Source organism: Ovis canadensis, chromosome 18 (assembly GCF_042477335.2).
Source record: "Ovis canadensis isolate MfBH-ARS-UI-01 breed Bighorn chromosome 18, ARS-UI_OviCan_v2, whole genome shotgun sequence".
In the NCBI taxonomy this organism is placed as follows: Eukaryota; Metazoa; Chordata; class Mammalia; order Artiodactyla; family Bovidae; genus Ovis; species Ovis canadensis.
This window is the reverse complement of record NC_091262.1, coordinates 81685916-81705824: the sequence shown is the minus strand read 5'-3', so window position 1 is coordinate 81705824 and position 19909 is coordinate 81685916. Positions and strand designations below refer to the sequence as shown.

General features: G+C 49.2%; 2 protein-coding genes across 5 annotated transcripts in view; one reads left to right on the top strand and one right to left on the bottom strand.

Annotated features, from left to right (window-relative positions):
* The window catches only part of COA8 (cytochrome c oxidase assembly factor 8), a 24768-nt gene extending 10725 nt beyond the window's left edge, over nucleotides 1-14043 (bottom strand). The window contains exons 1-2 of one of the 2 annotated variants that reach the window (XR_011250400.1): nucleotides 13833-14001; nucleotides 500-697 (exon numbers count right to left, since the gene is read on the bottom strand). Coding sequence is in view for 1 of the 2 variants with exons in the window: in XM_069559894.1 (XP_069415995.1) it covers nucleotides 500-697; nucleotides 13833-13955 (321 nt within the window). In the remaining variant the exon portion in view is untranslated. Of the gene's footprint in view, nucleotides 1-499; nucleotides 698-13832 lie in introns of both variants that reach the window. The other variant, XM_069559894.1, reaches the window with a different exon arrangement.
* On the top strand, nucleotides 12694-19909 carry BAG5 (BAG cochaperone 5). 3 transcript variants are annotated; one of them, XM_069559893.1, is made up of 2 exons: nucleotides 12694-12781; nucleotides 15873-19909. In XM_069559893.1, exon 2 carries the CDS (start codon nucleotides 15901-15903, stop codon nucleotides 17242-17244), a length of 1344 nt encoding a protein of 447 aa, XP_069415994.1. In that variant the 5' UTR covers nucleotides 12694-12781; nucleotides 15873-15900; the 3' UTR covers nucleotides 17245-19909. The 3 variants fall into 3 exon arrangements, with proteins under 3 accessions (XP_069415994.1, XP_069415992.1, XP_069415993.1); XM_069559891.1 differs by lacking the exon at nucleotides 12694-12781 and adding an exon at nucleotides 13348-14327; XM_069559892.1 differs by lacking the exon at nucleotides 12694-12781 and adding an exon at nucleotides 14042-14735.

The following is a 19909-nucleotide window of genomic DNA, read 5'->3' as shown; positions in this document are numbered from 1 at the left end:
AAACTTAGGCAGACACTGTTTGTTTAGAAATCCACAGACAATAAATATACTCCATTTGACTTAGCCTGCCCAAATGGATAAACACGCACCGCCCAAGTCTCCCTTCCGGATTAGTTAGACTTCTTTCTCACGTAGCTTACTGATGAGCATGCTGTTACGGACTCTGAATTCTCGGGAAGAAAGACCACACGCAGGCTGTCATCAACACACACACCGGCGTGCATGCACCGGAGCACACGGTCCGAGCTCTGGCCCTCCGACTCACTCCCTTTAGTTCTTGGAGAGTCTCAAGACCTGTGAGCCTATGAAGGACCAATGTTTCTTCTCTACAGTTACACACTGATTTTAAACCTCTAGGTATATATACCCACGTGTATGTATGGAGGGGAGGGACTGAGGAGCTACCAAGGAACTGAAAGGCAGAGCAGATACTAAAGATCCAGCGCCCCCAAGTGGCCAACTGTATTATTGCACTTTCTGACCTGAAACCTAAACATACCTTCTGAAAAGTCAAATTCTGGTCTGCCCAGAACTGTTGGTTCCATTCTTGTGTTTCTTGTCTCAATTCCCTTAGCTTTTGTTCCAATGGTGACTCATTTTCAGGGATGTAAAAGTGAATCGGTCGAAGGTTTGAATATTTATCCGGAGGTCCTATCCAATCATGGTGAGATTTTCTTGGAGGGCAGAATCTTGAGACCTTCAACAAAAAGCGTGGAGTTAACATACAACTAAATGGACCTCTAGTATTATATAACATATTATAAAACGAACAGTCCGGATATATTAAAGACCCTTGTTAGCTTCCTCTTTTTAAGACTATGTGCCAGAGATATCCAAATTAAAAGAACTATAATAAACAGCATTAACACAAACAGTTCATTCAGTTCAGTTCAGTGGCTCAGTTGCATCTGACTCTTTGCGACCCCATGGACTAAAACATGCCAGGCTTCCCTGTCCATCACCAACTCCCGGAGTTCACTCAAATCCATGTCCGTCGAGTCGGTGATGCCATCCAACCATCTCATCCTCTGTCGTCCCCTTTTCCTCCCGCCTTCAATCTTTCCCAGCATCAGTCTTTTCCAATGACTCAGTTCTTCACATCAGGTGGCCAAAGTATTGGGAGTTTCAGCTTCAGCATCAGTCCTTCCAATGCATATTCAGGACTCATTTCCTTTAGGATTGACTGGTTGGATCTCCTTGCAGTCCAAGGGACTCTCAATCAAGAGTTTTCTCCAACATCACAGTTCAAAAGCATCAGCTCTTCGGTGTTCAGCTTTCTTTACAGTCCGACTCTCACATCCATACATGACCACTGGAAAAACCATAGCTTTGACTAGACGAACCTTTGTTGGCAAAGTAATGTCTCTTTTTAATATGCTGTCTAGGTTGGTCACAGCTTTTCTCCCAAGGAGTAAACGTCTTTTAATTTCATGGCTGCAGTCACCATCTGCAGTGATTTTGGAGCCCAAGAATATAAAATCTCTCACCGTTTCCACTGTTTCCCCATCTATTTGCCATGAAGTGATGGGACCTGATGCCATAATCTTAGTTTTCTGAATGTTGAGTTTTCAGCCAGTTTTTCACTCTCCTCTTTCACTTTCATCAAGAGGCTCTTTAGTTCTTCACTTTCTGCCATAAGGTGGTGTCATCCACATATCTGAGGTTATTGATATTCCTCCTGTCAATCTTGATTCCAGCTTGTGCTTCATCTAGCCCAGCGTTTTGCATGATGTACTCTACATAAGTTAAATAAGCAGGCTGACAATATACAGTCTTGATGCACTCCTTTCCCGATTTGGAACAAGTCTGTTGTTCCGTGTACATTTCTAACTGTTGCTTCTTGACCTGCATACAGATTTCTAGGGGGCAGGTCGGGTGGTCTGGTATTCCCATATCTTGAAGAATTTTCCACAGTTTGTTGTGATCCACACAAAGGCTTTGGCGTACTGACTATAGCCATGAAATTAAAAGATATTTGCTCCTTGTAAGAAAAGCTATGACAAACCTAGACAACATATTAAAAAGCAGAGACATCACTTTGCCAACAAGGTCCGTATAATTAAAGCTATGGTTTTTCCAGTAGTCATGTATGGACATGAGAGTTGGACCAGAAAGAAGGCTGAACGCAGAAGAATTGATGCTTTCCAACTATGGTCCTGGAGAAGACTTGAGAGTCCCTTGGACTGCCAGGAGATCAAACCAGTCAATCCTAAAGGAAATTAACCTTTAGGTTAATGCTGAAGCTGAAGCTACAATACTTTGGCCATCTAATGCGAAGAGTCAACTCACTGGAAAAAGACCCTGATGCTGGGAAAGACTGAGGACAGAAGGAGAAGGGGGCAAAAGAAGATGAGATGGTTGGATGGCATCACCGACTCAATGGGCATGAGTTTGAGCAAACTCTGGGAGATGGTGATGGACAGGGAAGCCCGGTATGCTGCAGTCCATGGGGGCACAGAGAGTCAGACACGACTCAGTGACTGAACAGCAATACCACCAAGCATGCTCAACAACGGCTCTGGAAGAGTTTACATCCTCAGACCAAAACCAGCGTCAACCTGTGCTTTATACCAGCAATATCACCAAACATGCTCAACAACGGCGCTGGAAGAGTTTACATCCTCAGACGAAAACCAGCGTCAACCTGTGCTTTCTACCATGTACAAAAATTAACGCAAGACGGAGCAAAGATCTAAAACGAAAAATGCAATCCATAGAATTCCTAAAACACAGTAAAAATCCTACACCCTTAGATTAGGCAAAGATTTCTCACATACAACACCAGAAGCACAATCCACAAAACAAGGAATAAAGGACCTGGACTTCAAAGCTAAAATCGTCTTTTCTCCTAAAGATACTATTAGGAAAATCGAAAGACAAGCCACAGGCTGGGAGAATATACATGCAAATCCATAAAAGGACTTGTTTCTAGAATATACAAAGATGTCTCAAAACTCCACAATAAGAAAACATACCACCCAATTTAAAAATGGGCAAAATATATAAAAGCTTCCCAGGAAGACATAAAGATGCAAACAAGCATTTAAAAAAAAAAACAAAAACACTCAGCATCACGAGTCAAAAGGGAAATGCAAGTCAGAACCACGAGACGCCACTCCACACCTATTAATATGGCTATAAAAAAATAGAACCTGCCAAAACAAGAGCTGTCAAGAATGTAGAACAATCAAGCTCTTAAATATCGCTTGTGGCAATGCAAACTGATACAACCACTTTGGGAAAAAAGCCTGCACTCCATTATAAAATTAAACACACTCTTATACAAGCCAGCAACCCCTTCCCAGGTTGTTTACGCAAGGTGCGTGAGTACATATGCTCACACTAAAACCTAGATACGACTGTTTAAAGTGGCTTCACGCATAACCGCCAAAATCTGGAAGCAGCCCAAATGCCTTTCTGCTGATGAGGGGGAAACAGCACGGCGTGTTGGTGGGACAGAGGCCACTGGCGAGGAGGCCACAGGCAGCATGGGCGGCTCTCAACGGCACCAGGAGGCCGCACCCTGATGAGTCTGTTGCCCAAGCAGAGCCAGTGATTGCATGGATTAGCGCAGGTCGCCAGGGCCGCGTGTGCTCTGCAACGGCCGCCTTGGAAGGAGCAGCGCGGGAGAGAGGCGAGGCCGGGGGAGCTCAGCTCTCCGTGCGGGCCTCAGCCTTCTGTCCACGGAGTGGCCTGACCATCTCTTAGGTCCCTAGACTCAACCCCTGACAGCTAAAGGACCAAGTGGAGACTGAGAAAGGAAACCAAGTCACTGTTTAGGAAACACTGACAGTTTTCGCTTGGATGGCCTCCACTAATCACCACCAACCCACACCAAGCATCCTGAGAACTTGGCACTGACTGAAGCAGACAGCTAAACACAGCACCACCGGCCGGCATCCTACTCCCCTCGGAAGCTACGACCTTCCTAAATCGTCTAATTCCCAAGCAGTCTAAAAACAGGAAGAGTTTAAAACACGACCAGGATAGCATCAGGTTTGGTCGGAAGTGGGTTACAAAGCTTGGTGCAGCCCCTCAGCATGAACAATTCAGACCACAGAGAGCGTCGCAGGAGGTTGTGTCTGCTCTGCCATCACTACCCAGGGTTCCGCAGGTCCGGTTATAAAACACCCAGGTCACCTGCTCATGCGGAAAGCTTTCCCTCTCATCTGAGAATGCAGTATTAGGACGGCACTGGAATTCATGGTATTTTATTAAAACCTGTGGTAGGTTCAGTTCAGCATCTGAATGCTTCAGTTCAGTCGCTCAGTCGTGTCCGACTCTGCGACCCCATGGATCGCAGCATGCCAGGCCTCCCTGTCCATCACCAACTCCCAGAGTTCACTCAGACTCGTGTCCATCGAGTCGGTGATGCCATCCAGCCATCTCATCCTCTGTCATCCCCTTCTCCTCCTGCCCTCAACCCCTCCCAGCATCAGAGTTTTTCCAATGAGTCAACTCTTTGCATGAGGTGGCCAAAGTACTGGAGTTTCAGCTTTAGCATCAGTCCTTCTCAGAAAATTATTTTGAGTCTAAAATAAGTGAATGAGCAGGAAATCTTAAAAAGTATATAGGATTCCCTCAGACCTTCAAAGTTTTCTAGGAAAGTATCTTTTTTAAAAACTTTCAAAATTTTAAGGACCCTTGACAGATTAAGTAAAAAAAAAAAAAAAGAAAAGCTTTTGAGTGGGGAAAAAAAGATTGACAGAAAATGATCAATCACTAAAAAGAAGCTATTATTGAGTAACAAGTTAAAGATTTGATGACAAGTGGAATACAGCCTAAAATTCACCAAAACTGACCCAGAAGTAACGGAGCTTAAGACGCTCCTGGCAGTTCAGTGGCTAAGACGCCACACTGCCAGCGCAGGGGGCCCGGGGTCAATCACTGATGGGGAGCCAGGATCCCACATGCCCCACAGCATGACCAAATAAATAAAAATACATTGAAAAATAATAATTGTCCCATTAGCCTCAATTTCTGAGCAATGAATATTAAATCTTCGCAGGTTCTAATGCCTCCAATACTTTTTTTCTTTTTAATCATCTTCTGACTTTTGGAGAATGAAGCTGCTAGAACTAAAACCTTCTACCCATTTCATGCTAACTGACTTCATGATTGATGCATTTTTATTGAGATGAGTTTTTCTCACAGCTGCAGAAGCAGAACAGCCTGCAGCGGATGAAAGTTAAAGGGAATCTCACGCTATCTTTGGAGACACCTCCCTCTTTGTGGCTCAGAGAATAAGCTTACGGAACTCCAGGCCCGAGCGACACTTAACTCTGGCGCCCTCACACCAGGCCCAGTGGGGACGGGGACAGCTGCACCAGCTGCCCCCCGCGGCGGCGTCTCCAGGCCCAGGGCAGCAGGCAGACGGCTCCAGCTCCGAGCTCAGCCAGCGGGAGCAGCGCCAGCTGCCTCCAGACTGCAGGTGCCCACGGCCGCCAACTCCCCAGACTGCAGCCAGAGCAACCTCTCCGCAGCACCCACCCTACCTGTGCCAGCCTTTCCCTTCAAATCCTTCAGTGTCCACTCATCCCCCTCAGGACAAAGTCTAAAATCCTCACCCGGGTCTAGCAGCCAGGCCTGCCCACCTCTCCTTCCTCGGCCCGAACGCAACTTCATGACAACAGGGCCGACTTCAGACCTCGACCCTCCACAGGCCTCAGGGTCCGTTCCAGGGTGCATCCCCAGTGTGTCCTGAGCCCCCTGGGAGGTGAGGAAACACAGCTGTCTCCCACTGGACGGCAAGCCCACGGGGGCCGGAACTGCACCCTCTGGAGGAACAGGTGCGTGTGGAGGGACGCTCTTCCCAGCTGCTAAAAATCTTTTCTGTCCCTTTGCTCTACGATTACACAGAGAAACCCCTTCATCTTCAAAAAGCCTGATCTGTATGAAGGCCCGGTGGAGAGACAACCAACCAGTGTAACTAGCCCCAGCGGTCGGTGAGGAGCCCACGCGCTGAGCAGCTCTGAGCCGGCTGGAAGCCGCAGCCACCAGGCTGCTCCTTACGGAACTGCGGGTTCTCCGGCGCACGCTCCAAGGCTGCACAGCGCAGACGCAGAAGCGCGCGGACCAGCTGCGTGCTCTGGAGGACAGCTTAGGTGAGGCGGAGGCCCGGGGAGGCCCAGGCGCTGGTGGGCAGGTCAGAGCTGCGGGGGAGGGAAAGCCAGGCTGAACACTGCTGGCGAGGGGCAGAGGGAGCCAGGACACGTCTAGGCACAGCCGTCACCTCCCGTGGCCGGTGCGCCCTCCACACCAGACTAGCTCGGCACGGCTGTTTCACTCTACATTCGTTTCTTCTTGCAGACTCAAGACATCTTTACCTGTGACCATTCTTATTTTCTTTTGGTTCCTCTCTTGGTGTCACTGGGAAGCAAAGCTGAGCCATAAAGAGGCACAGCCAGAGTGGAGAGTTTCACATGAAGGCCCAGCCAGTCCCCATGAAGGGCTGAACTCATTGTTCGTGTGTGGAAGGAGCAGGGCCCCCGACAGGCAGAAAGGCATCCGCATCTGCCCCTCAGACCGAGACTAGGTTCCTCACCAGCAGGGGCGAAACACGCCGACTCGATACCAGACTGCCTTAAGAATCCTTTTTAGCAAAGGCGGGACTGCAACGCAGATCTTTAACGGTTCGTTATTCTAAGAACAATATATGGTTACCACATTCTCCTTTTTAAAAAGCCCTTTAAAAAAAAACAAACTACTTTTATGCAAGTATTTCTGGACTTTTCCCACACAGCTTTTGCATCTGTGATACTCAGGTGTTCTCAGAAACGAAGGGCGATTCACACAAAGGCGCCCAGTGAGCGGAGGCAGAGACAGGCCTGGGCCCTGCGCAGTGAACTCCCCCCGCAGGCTGGGGGCTCCCTTCCCCTTCAAGCAGGCCGGGGAGGCTGCAGAGCAGGCCTGGGAGGAGCAGGCAGGTGGGGGGCGGTGCGGGGCAGAGGTTCCACCCTAACGGTTCACGGTTACCTTGCAGAACCGTACCCCACTTGTCCCGACAGGTTTCCTATGAAGACATGTTCAAGAAACCACCCCAAGCTGCCCACAGGTGACGAAGCAGGTCAAAGAGGCGCAGGCGTGTCGGTGGCCGTCCCCAGGCATCCCTGAGTTGCGGCTGACACACTGCCCCACGGTTCACCTGGGAACCCTGTGGACCGGCTCCTGCAGTCATTCCCAGGCTCCACTATGACTGGAGAGGCCGCATCTTCAGTTTTGGTGGGAGCAGTTCCCCTGCTCTCCCCTATAAACATCCATTCTGTCTTTGTTCCCCCAAAACTGCTATTTAAAAGGGAGGAGACGAGCAGCTTCGGGGAGGAAAAGAATCCCTTTGAGGTTTGACTAATTACCATAATTTACAGTTCTCACAGCAAAAGCACACGAGGCCCAGCTTCCTGAGGCTGGGCTGTGCGTGGGAAGGCGCGCGCGAGCCGTCAGACCCGCCTGCTCCGCCTGGGCGCACTGCGCTCTCGTGACTGGGGGTGGGGTGGAGGCAAACCTTCCAGCTTTTTCTCCAGTTGTAAACTGCCAAGCCCGGCAGCCCCACGCCGGCGTCTTCTGGTCCAGCTCTGCGGGCACAGCCTGGCTCTCCACCCCTCTGCATCACAGCAGGCTCCTGAGCTTGGCCGGCACACTCCTACCCCGGGCCTCGCCTTCTAGAAGCCAGGACTTGGAGCAGGGCGCCCTCCTTCCCAGAAGTGCCTGCACACAACACAAAGCTTCTCGGAGTCAGCATTTCACAGCCAGCCATGGGGACATCGACGGGCAATAGAGAAAGGAACAAACATTGGCAAGATTCAGTGTGCTTCCTTGTGTTTCCTGGCCTAGAGTCCTAACTCCTCTGGGGTGGGGACTGAAAACCTTTTGGAGGGTTGGAGCCTTCCACTGTAGACGGATGCTAGACAGATCAGCACTCCAAATTCAGCACAGAAGGGCCAGCGTATCGCAACCAAAGCTGGGTTTACGCTGGGGGCACAAGGTTGGTCTAACATCAGAAAATCAGTCACCGATGAAGTAGCCTTCTGAAAATAAAAAAGTCAAACCTGCACGAAGTCAGGGCTCTAGAACACAGCCGTCTCTTTACAACAGACACACAGTTACATTACACCTTGGGAAGGCAGTCGGCAAAATCCAAAGGACACACTCCCCTGAGCCCCCTGGATAAACTGCTTGAAAAAAGGAAAAGGAGGGCTCCTTGGTGGTCCAGTGGCTAAGACTCTGAGCTCCCAACGCAGGGGACCCGGGGTTCAATCCCTGGTCAGGGAACTACATCCCACATGCCTCGACTAAGAGTTCGCATGCTGCAGCTAGGACCTGGAGCAGCCAAATAAATAATTTTTTAAAAAAATGTTATCGGAAAGGCACAGAGGCAAACCCTACAGATTAAAAGACAGCTAAAAGGATATTACTCAATCGTAGTGTGTAGACCTACTGTGGATCCTGACACAAGCAAACTATAAAAGGAAACATTTCTGATATTTCTAAGACAAAGAAATCTGAACATTCAAAATTTGCTGGGATTAAGGAACTATTGTAATATTTCAGGTGACAATGGTATTAAGTTTCATATAAATATATCTGTATCTTTTAACGATACATACTGAAGTACTTACAAATGAAATATGATGTCTGCTATTTGCCACAAAATTATCTGGAAGTGGGGACTGGATGGGGGTAAGGATGAAATAAACAGCCATGACGGGGTAGCTGCAGAAGCAAGGTACTGGACACAGAGCAATTCTTCATATTCTGCTGCTGCTGCTGCTGAATCGCTTCAGTCGTGTCCGACTCTGTGCGACCCTATGGACTGCCATCTGCCAGACTCCTCTGTCCGTGGGCTTCTCCAGGCCAGAATACTAGAGTGGGTTGCCACGCCCTCCACCAGGGGATCCTCTCCACCCAGGGATCAGAACCGGGTCTCCTGCACCGCAGGCAGATTCTTTACCGCTGAGCCACCAGCGAAGACCCACATTCTTCTACCTTCGCACATTTTAAATTTCCCGTTGGTAACAAAAAAAAGGGACACCCAACAAACCAACATAATTTTCTGCATTAACAGAACAAGGGAACTCACGTGACCATCTCCACAGGTGAGGAAAAAGCATCTGGGAGCGTCAGACCCTGAAGTAAGAGTGGGCCAGCCCTGGCTTCAGTCCTGACTCTGGGATGCCAGGCAAGTCCCTTTGCCTCTCCAGGTCCCAGTCTCCTCACCTTCATGGTGAGAGAGTGAAACTACGTGGTCTTCAAAGTCCTCCCACCTCAGCCTTGTTTTCCAACTATTTACTGAAAGTCTTTTAAGTACTAGAGATAGCCACGTTAACCTTAACAGTCGATGGCCTGCTTTCTCACCAGCTCCCCATGCGTCCCGAGTTTCACCTTCTTCCCATGGAGTTCGCTCCAGATCTAACCTTGGGAAGCCTGGCGCCCCTTCTGCTTTGGTTTTGGCTGCCCTGGGTCTTCACTGCCACACACGGGCTTTCTCCAGCCGCAGCAAGAGGAGGCCATTCTCCAGTCTCGGAGCACGGGCTCTGGGCACGGGCTCAGCAGTTGTGGGGCATGGGCTTTGCTGCCCCACGCCATCTGGGGTCCTCCTGAACCAGGGATGGAAGCCACGTCCTCTGAACTGGCAGGCAGATTCTTAACCACTGGACGACCAGGGAAGTCCTGGAGTTCAGTCTCCTTGATGAAAACGGGACACAAGACGCGACACCAGAAGTCCCCATTCTCTGTCGGTGGTGCACATTACCTCTCTGCTGGGGGCCTGTTCCTTTGCTCTTGTTCTTCTAAAAACTACTAAAAGAAATATTTTAATTCATCTGCCTTTAAATAAAGGAACTAAAACATACGTATTCCTATGTGTAAGCATTATGATCTTGAAAAAATTATTCAATCTTACTGTAAAAGTAAGTAATTACTGAAAAGTAATTACTCAATATTTAACTTATATGCCGAGGACATCATGAGAAAGGCTGGGCTGGGTGAAGCACAAGCTGGAATCAAGATTGCTGGGAGAAATATCAATAACCTCAGACATGCAGATGACACCACCCTTATGGCAGAAAGTGAAGAACTAAAGAGCCTCTTGATGAAAGTGAAAGAGGAGAGTGAAAAGGTTGGCTTAAAACTCAACATTCAGAAAACTAACATCATGGCATCTGGTCCCATCACTTCATGGCAAATAGATAGGGAAACAGTGGAAACAGTGACAGACTTTATTTTTGGGCTCCAAAATCACTGCAGATGGTGACTGCACCCATGAAATTAAAAGATGCTTGCTCCTTGGAAGAAAAGCTGTGACCAACCTAGACAGCATATTAAAAAGCAGAGACATTACTTTGCCAACAAAGGTCCATCTAGTCAAAGCCATGGTTTTTCCAGTAGTCATGTATGAATGTGAGAGTTGGACTATAAAGCAAGCTGAGCGCCGAAGAATTGATGCTTTTGAACTTTGGTGTTGGAGAAGACTCTTAAGAGTCTCTTGGATTGCAAGGAGATCCAACCAGTCCAACCTAAAAGAAATCAGTCCTAAATATTCATTGGAACATGAATTTCATGCTGAAGCTGAAACTCCAATACTTTGGCCACCTGATGTGAAGAACTGACTCATTTGAAAAGACCCTGATGCTGGGAAAGATTGAAGGCAGGAGAAGGGGAAGACAGAGGATGAGATGGTTGGATGGCATCACTGACTTGATGGGCATGAGTTTGAGTAAACTCCGGGAGTTGGTGATGGACAGGGAGGCCTGGAGTGCTGCAGTCCATGGGGTCGCAAAGAGTCAGACACAACTGAACAACTAAACTGAACTGAATTATCCAATCTCATCTGTAAATAGGGATGATCAAAGCACCTACTGAACACAATTGTGACGTTTAATTAAAATATGCAAAGCTTTCAGAACAGTGCATGCAAATGCTTGAGAAATGTTAACTATAAGTATAAATGTCAATGAAATTCAGACTATAAGCAAATATTGATACATATAACATGTAGCCGTGGTTCTCTTAACTTGTGAACTTATTAGACTTGAACCCAAGAATCCTGATGTTTTAAGGGAGCCCAGCCTGGCGCTCTATGATAATCTAGAGGGGTGGGAAACAGAGAGGGGAGGGAGGGGAGGGAGGGAATATATGAATAATTATGGCTGGTTCCCACGGATGGAGGAGCCTGGTAGGCTACAGTCCATGGGGTCGCGAAGAGTCGGACATGACTGAGCGACTTCACTTCCACGGCTGGTTCACGTTGTTGTATGGCAGAAACCAACAAAACACTGTAAAGCAATTTTCCTCCAATTAAAAAATAAATTAAAATTTAAAAAAGAATCCTGATGATTTATCTTAACAAAACTGGGGGAAAAACAACTAGACAAATGGAGAATATAAGTAAATATCCTGACGCCCAGACCAACCACATGAGACTCTCCGGGGGAGGGTCCCAGTACTTTTTACCCTTCCAGATGATTCCAAACATGCAGGCAAAGGTGTAAAACAATGATAGAAACAACAAAGACCAAGAATAAGCAGGTATGACACAGCTGGAGAGCATGTGATCTGACAGCTGAGCTCAAGTTGGATTTGGAAGGAAAAGTGGTGCTTAACGCTGAGTTCTCTACTGTTTCTCTACGAAAACTGGTAGTCAGAGAATTCCCTGGCAGCCCAATGGTTAAGACTCTACATTTTCACTACTGAGGGCCCAGGTTTAATCCCTGTCCAGGTAACGGATATCTCACAAGATGTGCTGTGCAGCCAAAAAATAATAATAATGATAATTTTTTAAAAAGCTGGTAGTCTGGGGCTTTCCTGGTGGCTCAGTGCCAAAGAATCCTGCCAATGCAGGCAACATGGGTTCCATCCCTGCTGTGGGACGATCCCACGTGCCGTGGAACAAGTAAGCCCGTGGGCCACAACCACTGAGCCTGTGCTCTGGAAGCCACGCTCCGCAACAAGAGAAGCCTCAGGAATGAGAAGCCCCGTCACCTAGAGAGTATCCCCCACTTGCTGCAACTAGAGAAAAGCCTACACTGTAACAAGACCCGCACAGACAATAAATAAACAAAATTTAAAAACAAAACAAAAAAATCCAGGGACTTCCCTGGTGGTCCAGTGACTAAGAATCCACCTTGCAATGTAGGGAACACAGGTTCAATCCCTGGTCAGGGAACTAAAACCCCACATGCCATGGAGCAACTAAGCCACTAGGACCTGATGCAGTCAAATAAATTAATCAATTAATTAACAAACAAACAAATTGGTAGCTAGAGATGAGAGGTAAATAAATCTTGTAGATCCTAAAAGCAGACCTCCCTGACTCAAGTGAAGAACAAAGAATTAATTAAAAAATACACAGAATGAAGTAGAAATACAGGATTAAAATATATCTCTTTAGATTAAAAAAAAAAAAGATTTACAGCCTGTGACTTCTAAGAAGACCTCATATTTAAAATCAACAGTCTCTCTGGCCTGCAGGAACTGAGTTACCTAGAGAACTAGCCGTGTGCTCAGGAAGCATAGAAAGATGAGGCCAAACACACAGGAATTACACATTTCCCTGAGGAAAGAACTGTTCTTTAATGTCCCAGCCAATACCTCGCATAATGGGGAACACAGCCCAAGAAAAACACAAGTCATAAGGCTAGAACTGGGAAGGCGTGACGCATAGGTCAGCTGCTTCCCTTTCAGCATCATCGCCTTCACAGGTGGAGGCAGTCTCACAGGTGTGCACCGGCTTGTCACCCGGCCGGCAAAACCCAAGACGGAGCTCGTCTCAAGGAGCAGACCCACGGTAAGACTCACTTCAACAAAAGGTTGGGGGTCAATGGAGAAACCTGTTTGGGCGCTCTTCTGTTTTCCAGCGCTTGCTCACAAACTAAGCTGGGCTAAGGCCCCGTCCTGCGGGCAGCTGTCTGCCCTTCCGGAGCGTTTTCAGATGCCTGTTGAGTATCTTTCTGTCCAAAGAGTGGGATGCTGGGTGCATTTTATGTTCTAGGAATAGAAGTCAAGGGCTGTGGCCACTCAATCAGGGAACTGAACCAGAGGCTTGGGATCCCAGTGACCAGCTGCCCTGCTAACAGGCAGGCATGCTTTGGAATTAACAGGCTCTTTTTAGTCCTTCTTTAAGGATGGTTTAAAGGATGCTTTCCAGCCTCCCTCCTTAGCCTGTTGGCAAACGAAGTGTTAGTATTTAGATTTAACTTGGCTTAAACTTTCTATCTGCAGCCCATTCCAAGCCGTTAGCCCATATTTTCATATGACAGCTGGAATGAAGGTCTAGGGCTCCCTCAAACTAAAACATCCTTCCCCAGAGCGGGGCAACTTCTAAAAACTGCTTGCCACTCCTTGCCGCTGCAGGTCTTCATCTTTGGGGACCTCTGGTCAGGAACAGGGATGTATGCACACATCGTTTCCAAACTAGAACTGTTCAACGTGTTGAATGAGCCTACGAAATGCGATAGTAAAGTCTGCCACCACTTGAAGAAAAGCACTAATAGTCTACATGCAGCCAAACGCGCTGGCGCGCGCACACATTCTGTGCATATCAAGAGCTCTTTAACCATAAAGACTAACTATCCTCGACGAGAAATTCGGCACAAATCAACTTGCTCGCGGACTCTGCCCCTACTTGTCAAGAGCCCTGGGGTGGCGGCGACGCAGGAGCCTCGGAGGCTCGGGACTGCCCCACTCTCCCCGCCGCCTGTGTCCGCGCGGCGGAGCGCCGGGGGCCCGGCCCGCGCCGGCTCAGGGACCCCGCTCCTGGGGAGCTCCGCCGACGCGGGGGACGCCACCACAGGTGTCCCTGGGGGGCGCGGCCCGGCCTCTCCAGGGACCTCACTCACCCGGCTCGGCGCCGCATCCCTGCGCTCGGCGCCGCGCTCGGGGGCGAGCTGACAGCCGCGGCCCGAGAAGGCGCGGCAGAGAGCCGTGACGACGAGCCTCCTCGCCGGCCGCCGGGCCGCCATAGCTGCCCTCCGCGGACTCCCGCGCCGCACGGCAGAGTCGCGACGTCGCGAGGCGCTACCTTACGGCACCGTCGCAAAGTCCGCGGGAGGGCACGGCGCGGCCGACCGTGCGCTCGCCCGGCGTCTGACAGGCTGAGGGGTTGGACTGACGGCGCGTCAGGGCAGCGGCTCTTCGGGAGCTGCCATTCTCGGCGGCTTCTGCGCCGGGCGGCCAGCGGCGGGCTCGGCCAGGGGAGAAGTGCGGCGCGGACGCCGGAGGACGTTTTTCCCGAGGCAGGGGGGGCGGGTGTTCGGCCGGGCCCGGGGCGACGGCGGGAGCTGCGGAGTCGCAGGGCGTCGGCGGCGAGGCGCGCCATGGCGCGGGCGGCACAGGTGAGCGCGGGCGGCCGCGGCGCGACCCTCTCCCTCCGCGCGGGCGGTCCCGGACGATCCCCGTCTCCCGGGTCCGGAGCCGGCCGGGCCCGAGTCCCCTCCCTCCCCGTCGGCTCGCCCGGCCCGGCCGAGCGCGCCCGCCCCCTCCCCCGCAGGCCATTGTGAGGTCAGGCCGGCGGGTGCGTCGTGGGGTCCGGGCGAGACGCCCGGAGCGGCCGCCGCGGCCAGTAGCTGCCGCCGCCACCGCCGGCCCCTTCACCGGCTGCCCCGACCAGACCTAGCCGGGAGGGCTGAGAGGGATGCAGCTTGGGGCCCGGCGCCGGTGCCGCACCCCGTAAAGGGCTGACCTACCACCTGGCCACTTCACCCGCGGGACGCCAAGACCAAGCCCGCTTAGACCGCGTCTGGGTAAAGTGCCGGGAGGGCAGGGCGAGGGGGGAGGAAAGAACCGAGGCAGCCCGCCGCTCCGGGCCTCTCCGGAGGCGCGTTCTTGGCTCGGACACCGGCAGGGGATTAGTTTCGATTGAGCATCCATCCCCCGCCCGTGAGCGTTTGAAAGAAACCCAAGAACGTGGGCGGGGGGTGGGGCGGGGGGAATGCATTAAGCCACTCGAGCCTTAATGGGAGGCTGATGAATGAGTTAGTCATCGTTGTCGCATTGTCTTGCGGTGTGTTTTGGAGGGGGGAGCATAACAGGGCCTAGGGGGTACCAGGCCTCCAAAGCCCAAGCTAGTGCCTTTATCATAATGCCAGGCGCCTTCCCTGTGGAATTCAAGCCTCTGCAGGGAAGTTTATGAGGTACACAAAGGGTGTGGCGAGAAACAGGGCGTCTTTCTGGAAGTGTCTAACGGGTGGAGAGGCACGTAGAAACGGGGACTTCCGCGAGTGCCCGCGAACCCCATTGTTTGCTTCAGTGGCTCAGTTCCTTTTACGGGAAGCTAGGCCGGGTGGGTGGAGGAGGAGATGGCAGCCCACTCCAGTGTTCTTGCCTGGAGAATCCCAGGGACGGGGGAGCCTGGTGGGCTGCCCTCTCTGGGGTCGCACAGAGTCGGACACGACTGAAGCGACTTAGCAGCAGCAGCAGCAGCAGGCCGGGTGGGAGTACTTAGATGCCCCCCAAAGGCCCGGAAGGTTATAAGAGCTACTGGTTTACTTTCCACAAAGGTGCCCTTCTCTTGCCAAGAAGCAGCTTCCACTGTGAAGACCTAAGGTGCTGGTGCTTTTTCCAAGCTGACAGCTCAACCTCATGCCATACTTACGTAGGCACATGCTGCTCTCTTTTACAACTGAGGAAAACTGAGGTTCCCAGGCCCAGCACTCCAGCTTCCCTTCCACACTGCAATGACCCAGTCTCAGTCACTGCCATATGGAGGTTGCTTGCGGGAGAGGGGTTGATAGACTCTGTTTTCTGTCCTGAAGTGTGGTCTTTGGCTTGCAGTGACAACAGGCCCTTTCGTAAGCATATCTTTTTAGAATGAGGTACTAATACACAAGTACCATTCTTCAGGCTTTGTGGTGTAACAAGTTATTTTTGTCATCTTTTAGTGCTTGTGAAACTGAACACAACAAAAGTATGGAGATGGGAAACCAACACCCTTCTATTAGCAGGCTTCAGGAAATTCAAAAGGAGGTGAAAAGCATAGAACAGCAAGTACTTGGTTTCAGTGGTCTGTCAGATGACAAGAATTACAAGAAACTGGAGAGGATTCTCACCAAACAGCTTTTCGAAATAGACTCTGTAGATACTGAAGGAAAAGGAGATATTCAGCAAGCCAGGAAGAGGGCGGCACAAGAGACAGAGCGTCTTCTCAAAGAGTTGGAGCAGAATGCGAACCACCCACACCGGCTCGAAATACAGAACATTTTTGAAGAAGCACAGGCCCTGGTGAAAGAGAAGGTTGTGCCGTTTTATAGTGGAGGCAACTGTGTAACTGATGAGTTTGAGGAAGGCATCCAGGATGTCATTTTGAGGCTGACACATGTCAAGACCGGAGGTAAGGTCTCCCTGCGGAAAGCACGGTATCACACCTTAACCAAAATATGTGCCGTGCAGGAGATTATCGAGAACTGCACGAAGAGGCAGCCTTCCCTGCCGCTCTCTGAGGACGCGCACCCCTCTGTGGCCAAGATCAACTCTGTGATGTGTGAAGTGAACAAGACTAGAGGCACACTGATTGCCCTTCTGATGGGCGTGAACAACAAGGAGACGTGCAGGCACTTATCTTGTGTGCTCTCGGGGCTGATGGCTGACCTGGATGCTCTCGATGTGTGCGGCCGCACAGAGATCAGAAACTATCGGAAGGAGGTCGTGGAAGATATCAACCAGTTACTGAGATACTTGGACTTAGAAGAGGAAGCAGACACCACGTACGCATTTGACCTAGGACAGAACCATTCCATTCTGAAAATAGAAAAGGTCCTCAAGAGAATGAGAGAAATCAAAACTGAACTTCTCCAAGCACAGAATCCTCCTGAATTGTACCTGAGCGCCAAAACAGAACTACAGGGTCTGATCGGACAGTTGGATGAGGTGAGTCTTGAAAAAAACCCCTGCATCCGGGAAGCCCGGAGAAGAGCAGTGATTGAAGTGCAGACCCTCATCACTTACATTGACTTGAAGGAAGCCCTGGAAAAAAGAAAGCTGTTGGCTTGTGAGGAGCACCCCTCACACAAGGCGGTCTGGGACGTACTGGGAAACCTGTCGGAGATCCAGGGCGAAGTGCTCTCCTTCGACGGCAATCGAACCGACAAGAACTACATCCGCCTGGAAGAGCTGCTCACCAAGCAGCTACTCACCCTGGATGCGGTGGACCCGCAGGGTGAGGAGAAGTGTAAGGCCGCCCGGAAACAGGCCGTGAAGCTGGCGCAGAACATCCTCAGCTACCTGGACCTGAAGTCGGACGAGTGGGAGTACTGAACAGCCAGAGAGAGCCCGCGGCTCCTGACTCTGGTTCTGCACTTTATGCGCACATCCGTTTATCTGCAGAGAGCTTTCAGTTCGCTGAGCCTGAATGTGATTTATACATGCGTTTATCAATCTCAGTATTTAATGATTTAAGCAAATTATATTCAGTATCTGCTGCTTTTGATGTTGCAAAAGAAATATTACAGCGCATTAACTTTTGCATTTGGATCGCTATCCTTATGTTGTGGTGTGGTTTTTGGGGTTTTTTTAAAAATCAGAAAATGAAATGGGGCAGCTTTTAAACCTTTTTTTTTTTTTAGCTTTTAAAACATTTTTAATGGTGGTTCAAGCATTAAAATACAGCTATTTCAGAATCTAGAAATATATAATAAATACTAAGACAATTATGAGGAAGGAGGAAATTTTTGGTTAAATAGAAGTAAGGTCCAAGCACAAATACAGTACAATGATATGTTTTGTTATTATGCTAAATAAAGCAGGATTTTTTTTCATTCATAAAACCCAGTGGTCCCACCCAATTTAATAGGGTGGGAATATGTTTTTTCTAGATGGTTGGTTCTTTGATAAACATGCTTTTGTTTAAAATACAGTGTCTGTATGTTCCCCTATACCCTGCCTTTGGGAGGGAGTCTTATTTTTGTGAGCAATATAAGAAAATTATGAAAATTAGTAGCAAAAACACCTTTGAGACTGCAGCGAAGAAGGGATGAAGCACCAGCTGATACTTCCAAGTTGTTTTCGTTTATAAGATCTAAACTTATAATTTCCCTTAGAAATCAATAAGGGTAAGAACATTTAAGTGAAGCTAATGAACTTTTTTAAAAAAAAGATAAAACACCCACACCCATAGTAAGATAGTGAAAAATGGGAATCAGTTACCAATTATCAGGTTATGCTAAAATAAGCAAAAAAGTCTGCACATTGCATAATGGGCTTCCTCGAAATGAACCGCCTTGCTCCACATTCCTGACGCAGGTAAGAGCAGAAGCCGTCAGCAGCCGCGCAGGACCAGGTCTGCCAGCTTGTTGAGCTCCTGGCCCCTGCTGTGCTCCTTAGCTCGTGTACCTGGCACATGGATGTTTCTCTAGTGCCTGAAAGGGCCAGTAAGGTCTTCTTCCACTAAAGGGTATACATATTTCTGTATATTTTGAGGAGCCAGTTTTACACTTGCCTGTTGATGTGAACAAGAGAATTTCCCAAAGTTCTGAAGTGCCTTGATAACATGGTGCCCCAGCATCATAACAACAAACTGCTCTGTAGTCATCCTCACGAAACAATCCTATCAGAGTACATCTTTTGAACTCTGAAGTAATTCATTGTTTTCTTTCAGATATTAATTTGTTAACTTTGTAAACAGCTAAAAAATAAGGTGGATAAAGGAATAGCCCTAAATACCTAAAAGATTAAATGTGTGGCCCTAAGGAATTTCCACTTTGTCTCAGTACTGCCCAATAATGAAAAGCCTTGACGTGTCCTTCCTACTAGAAATATCCTAGATTCATAGGATAGTGGGGTCAAAGGGCAGTCGGAGGTCTTTGGGTGATGAACCTCCCGTCTGCACATCCAGTGGGCTCTCAATGCCCCTTATTGGTAGCTCATTCCAACCAAATGAAATCTTGTTAAATTCAAGCACAGTTTGAGTTATGTCAGTGGGCGATCAAGGCGGTAACCTCACTTCAGACGCACCCACATCCTGCACCAGGCCTCCTGCTCACGGTGACTTCAGATCTGAAAGTTCACCGGCAGCACTTCCTTTGCCTGTCCACCGTTACCTAAAAGCCCATCTTCCCCTCCCGTTCATCTCCAGCAGTTTCCCGTGACTCGCAGAGACGGCTCAGACGGCTCAGCTTTGAGCGTCGGGGTGAGTCCAGGATACTGAGCCGTCCAGCCATCTCGGATTTCTCACGTGGATTATTTTGGTCCCTGAGATAATCAGATCAGCCTTGAGTGACTGCTAAGGAGTGACGTTTCCTGACTTCAGTCTGCTCTAGCTCCTTGCACCTGGTGACCCTCTTCCCTTAACGAGCCCTCGCTACACTGGGTTTAGCTCTCCTCCCTTGCTGGGACGCGGCGTGTGACCATGGGCTGCTGCATGCAATTTGTTTACGTTGGGCTCACTGCATTGTGTTTTATGATCTTACGTGAAGAGAATCTGTACTAGAAGTAAAACCTACCTACCCCCTCAAAGTGTTTGGCCTTGGGCCTGCATTAAACTGTATCGTACGTGTTCATGCAAAAAACAATGGCTGGCCACGTTTGCTTTCTTTACCTTCCCTCAGCATTGCTTTCAGGCCATTCTTGCTCCAAGTGGACTGATCAGCCTGGAATGAAGTAGTTACGAGAATAAGTGTAATGAATGTGTCTCAAGTACAATTTAATGCTCTATTTTGCTGAACTGCCTTGGTATAATACATTGATATTTGACATGGTTTAGTATATTTGAAAGGCTTAGCCAGTATTTTTGTCATTTGTTTTACTTGGCCAGTTTTTAATCTGTTTGTTTTTTTTTTGGGGGGGGGGGGCTCTAAGCTTATCCTGTACATACAGGTTTTTCTAAACAAAGCTCTTTAGCTTTTAACTCATAGTGTTTTTCTCAAGAATAATTGGAGAAATATTTGCCGTTGATGTCAATGTGTAATAAAGGTGTGTCATTCCA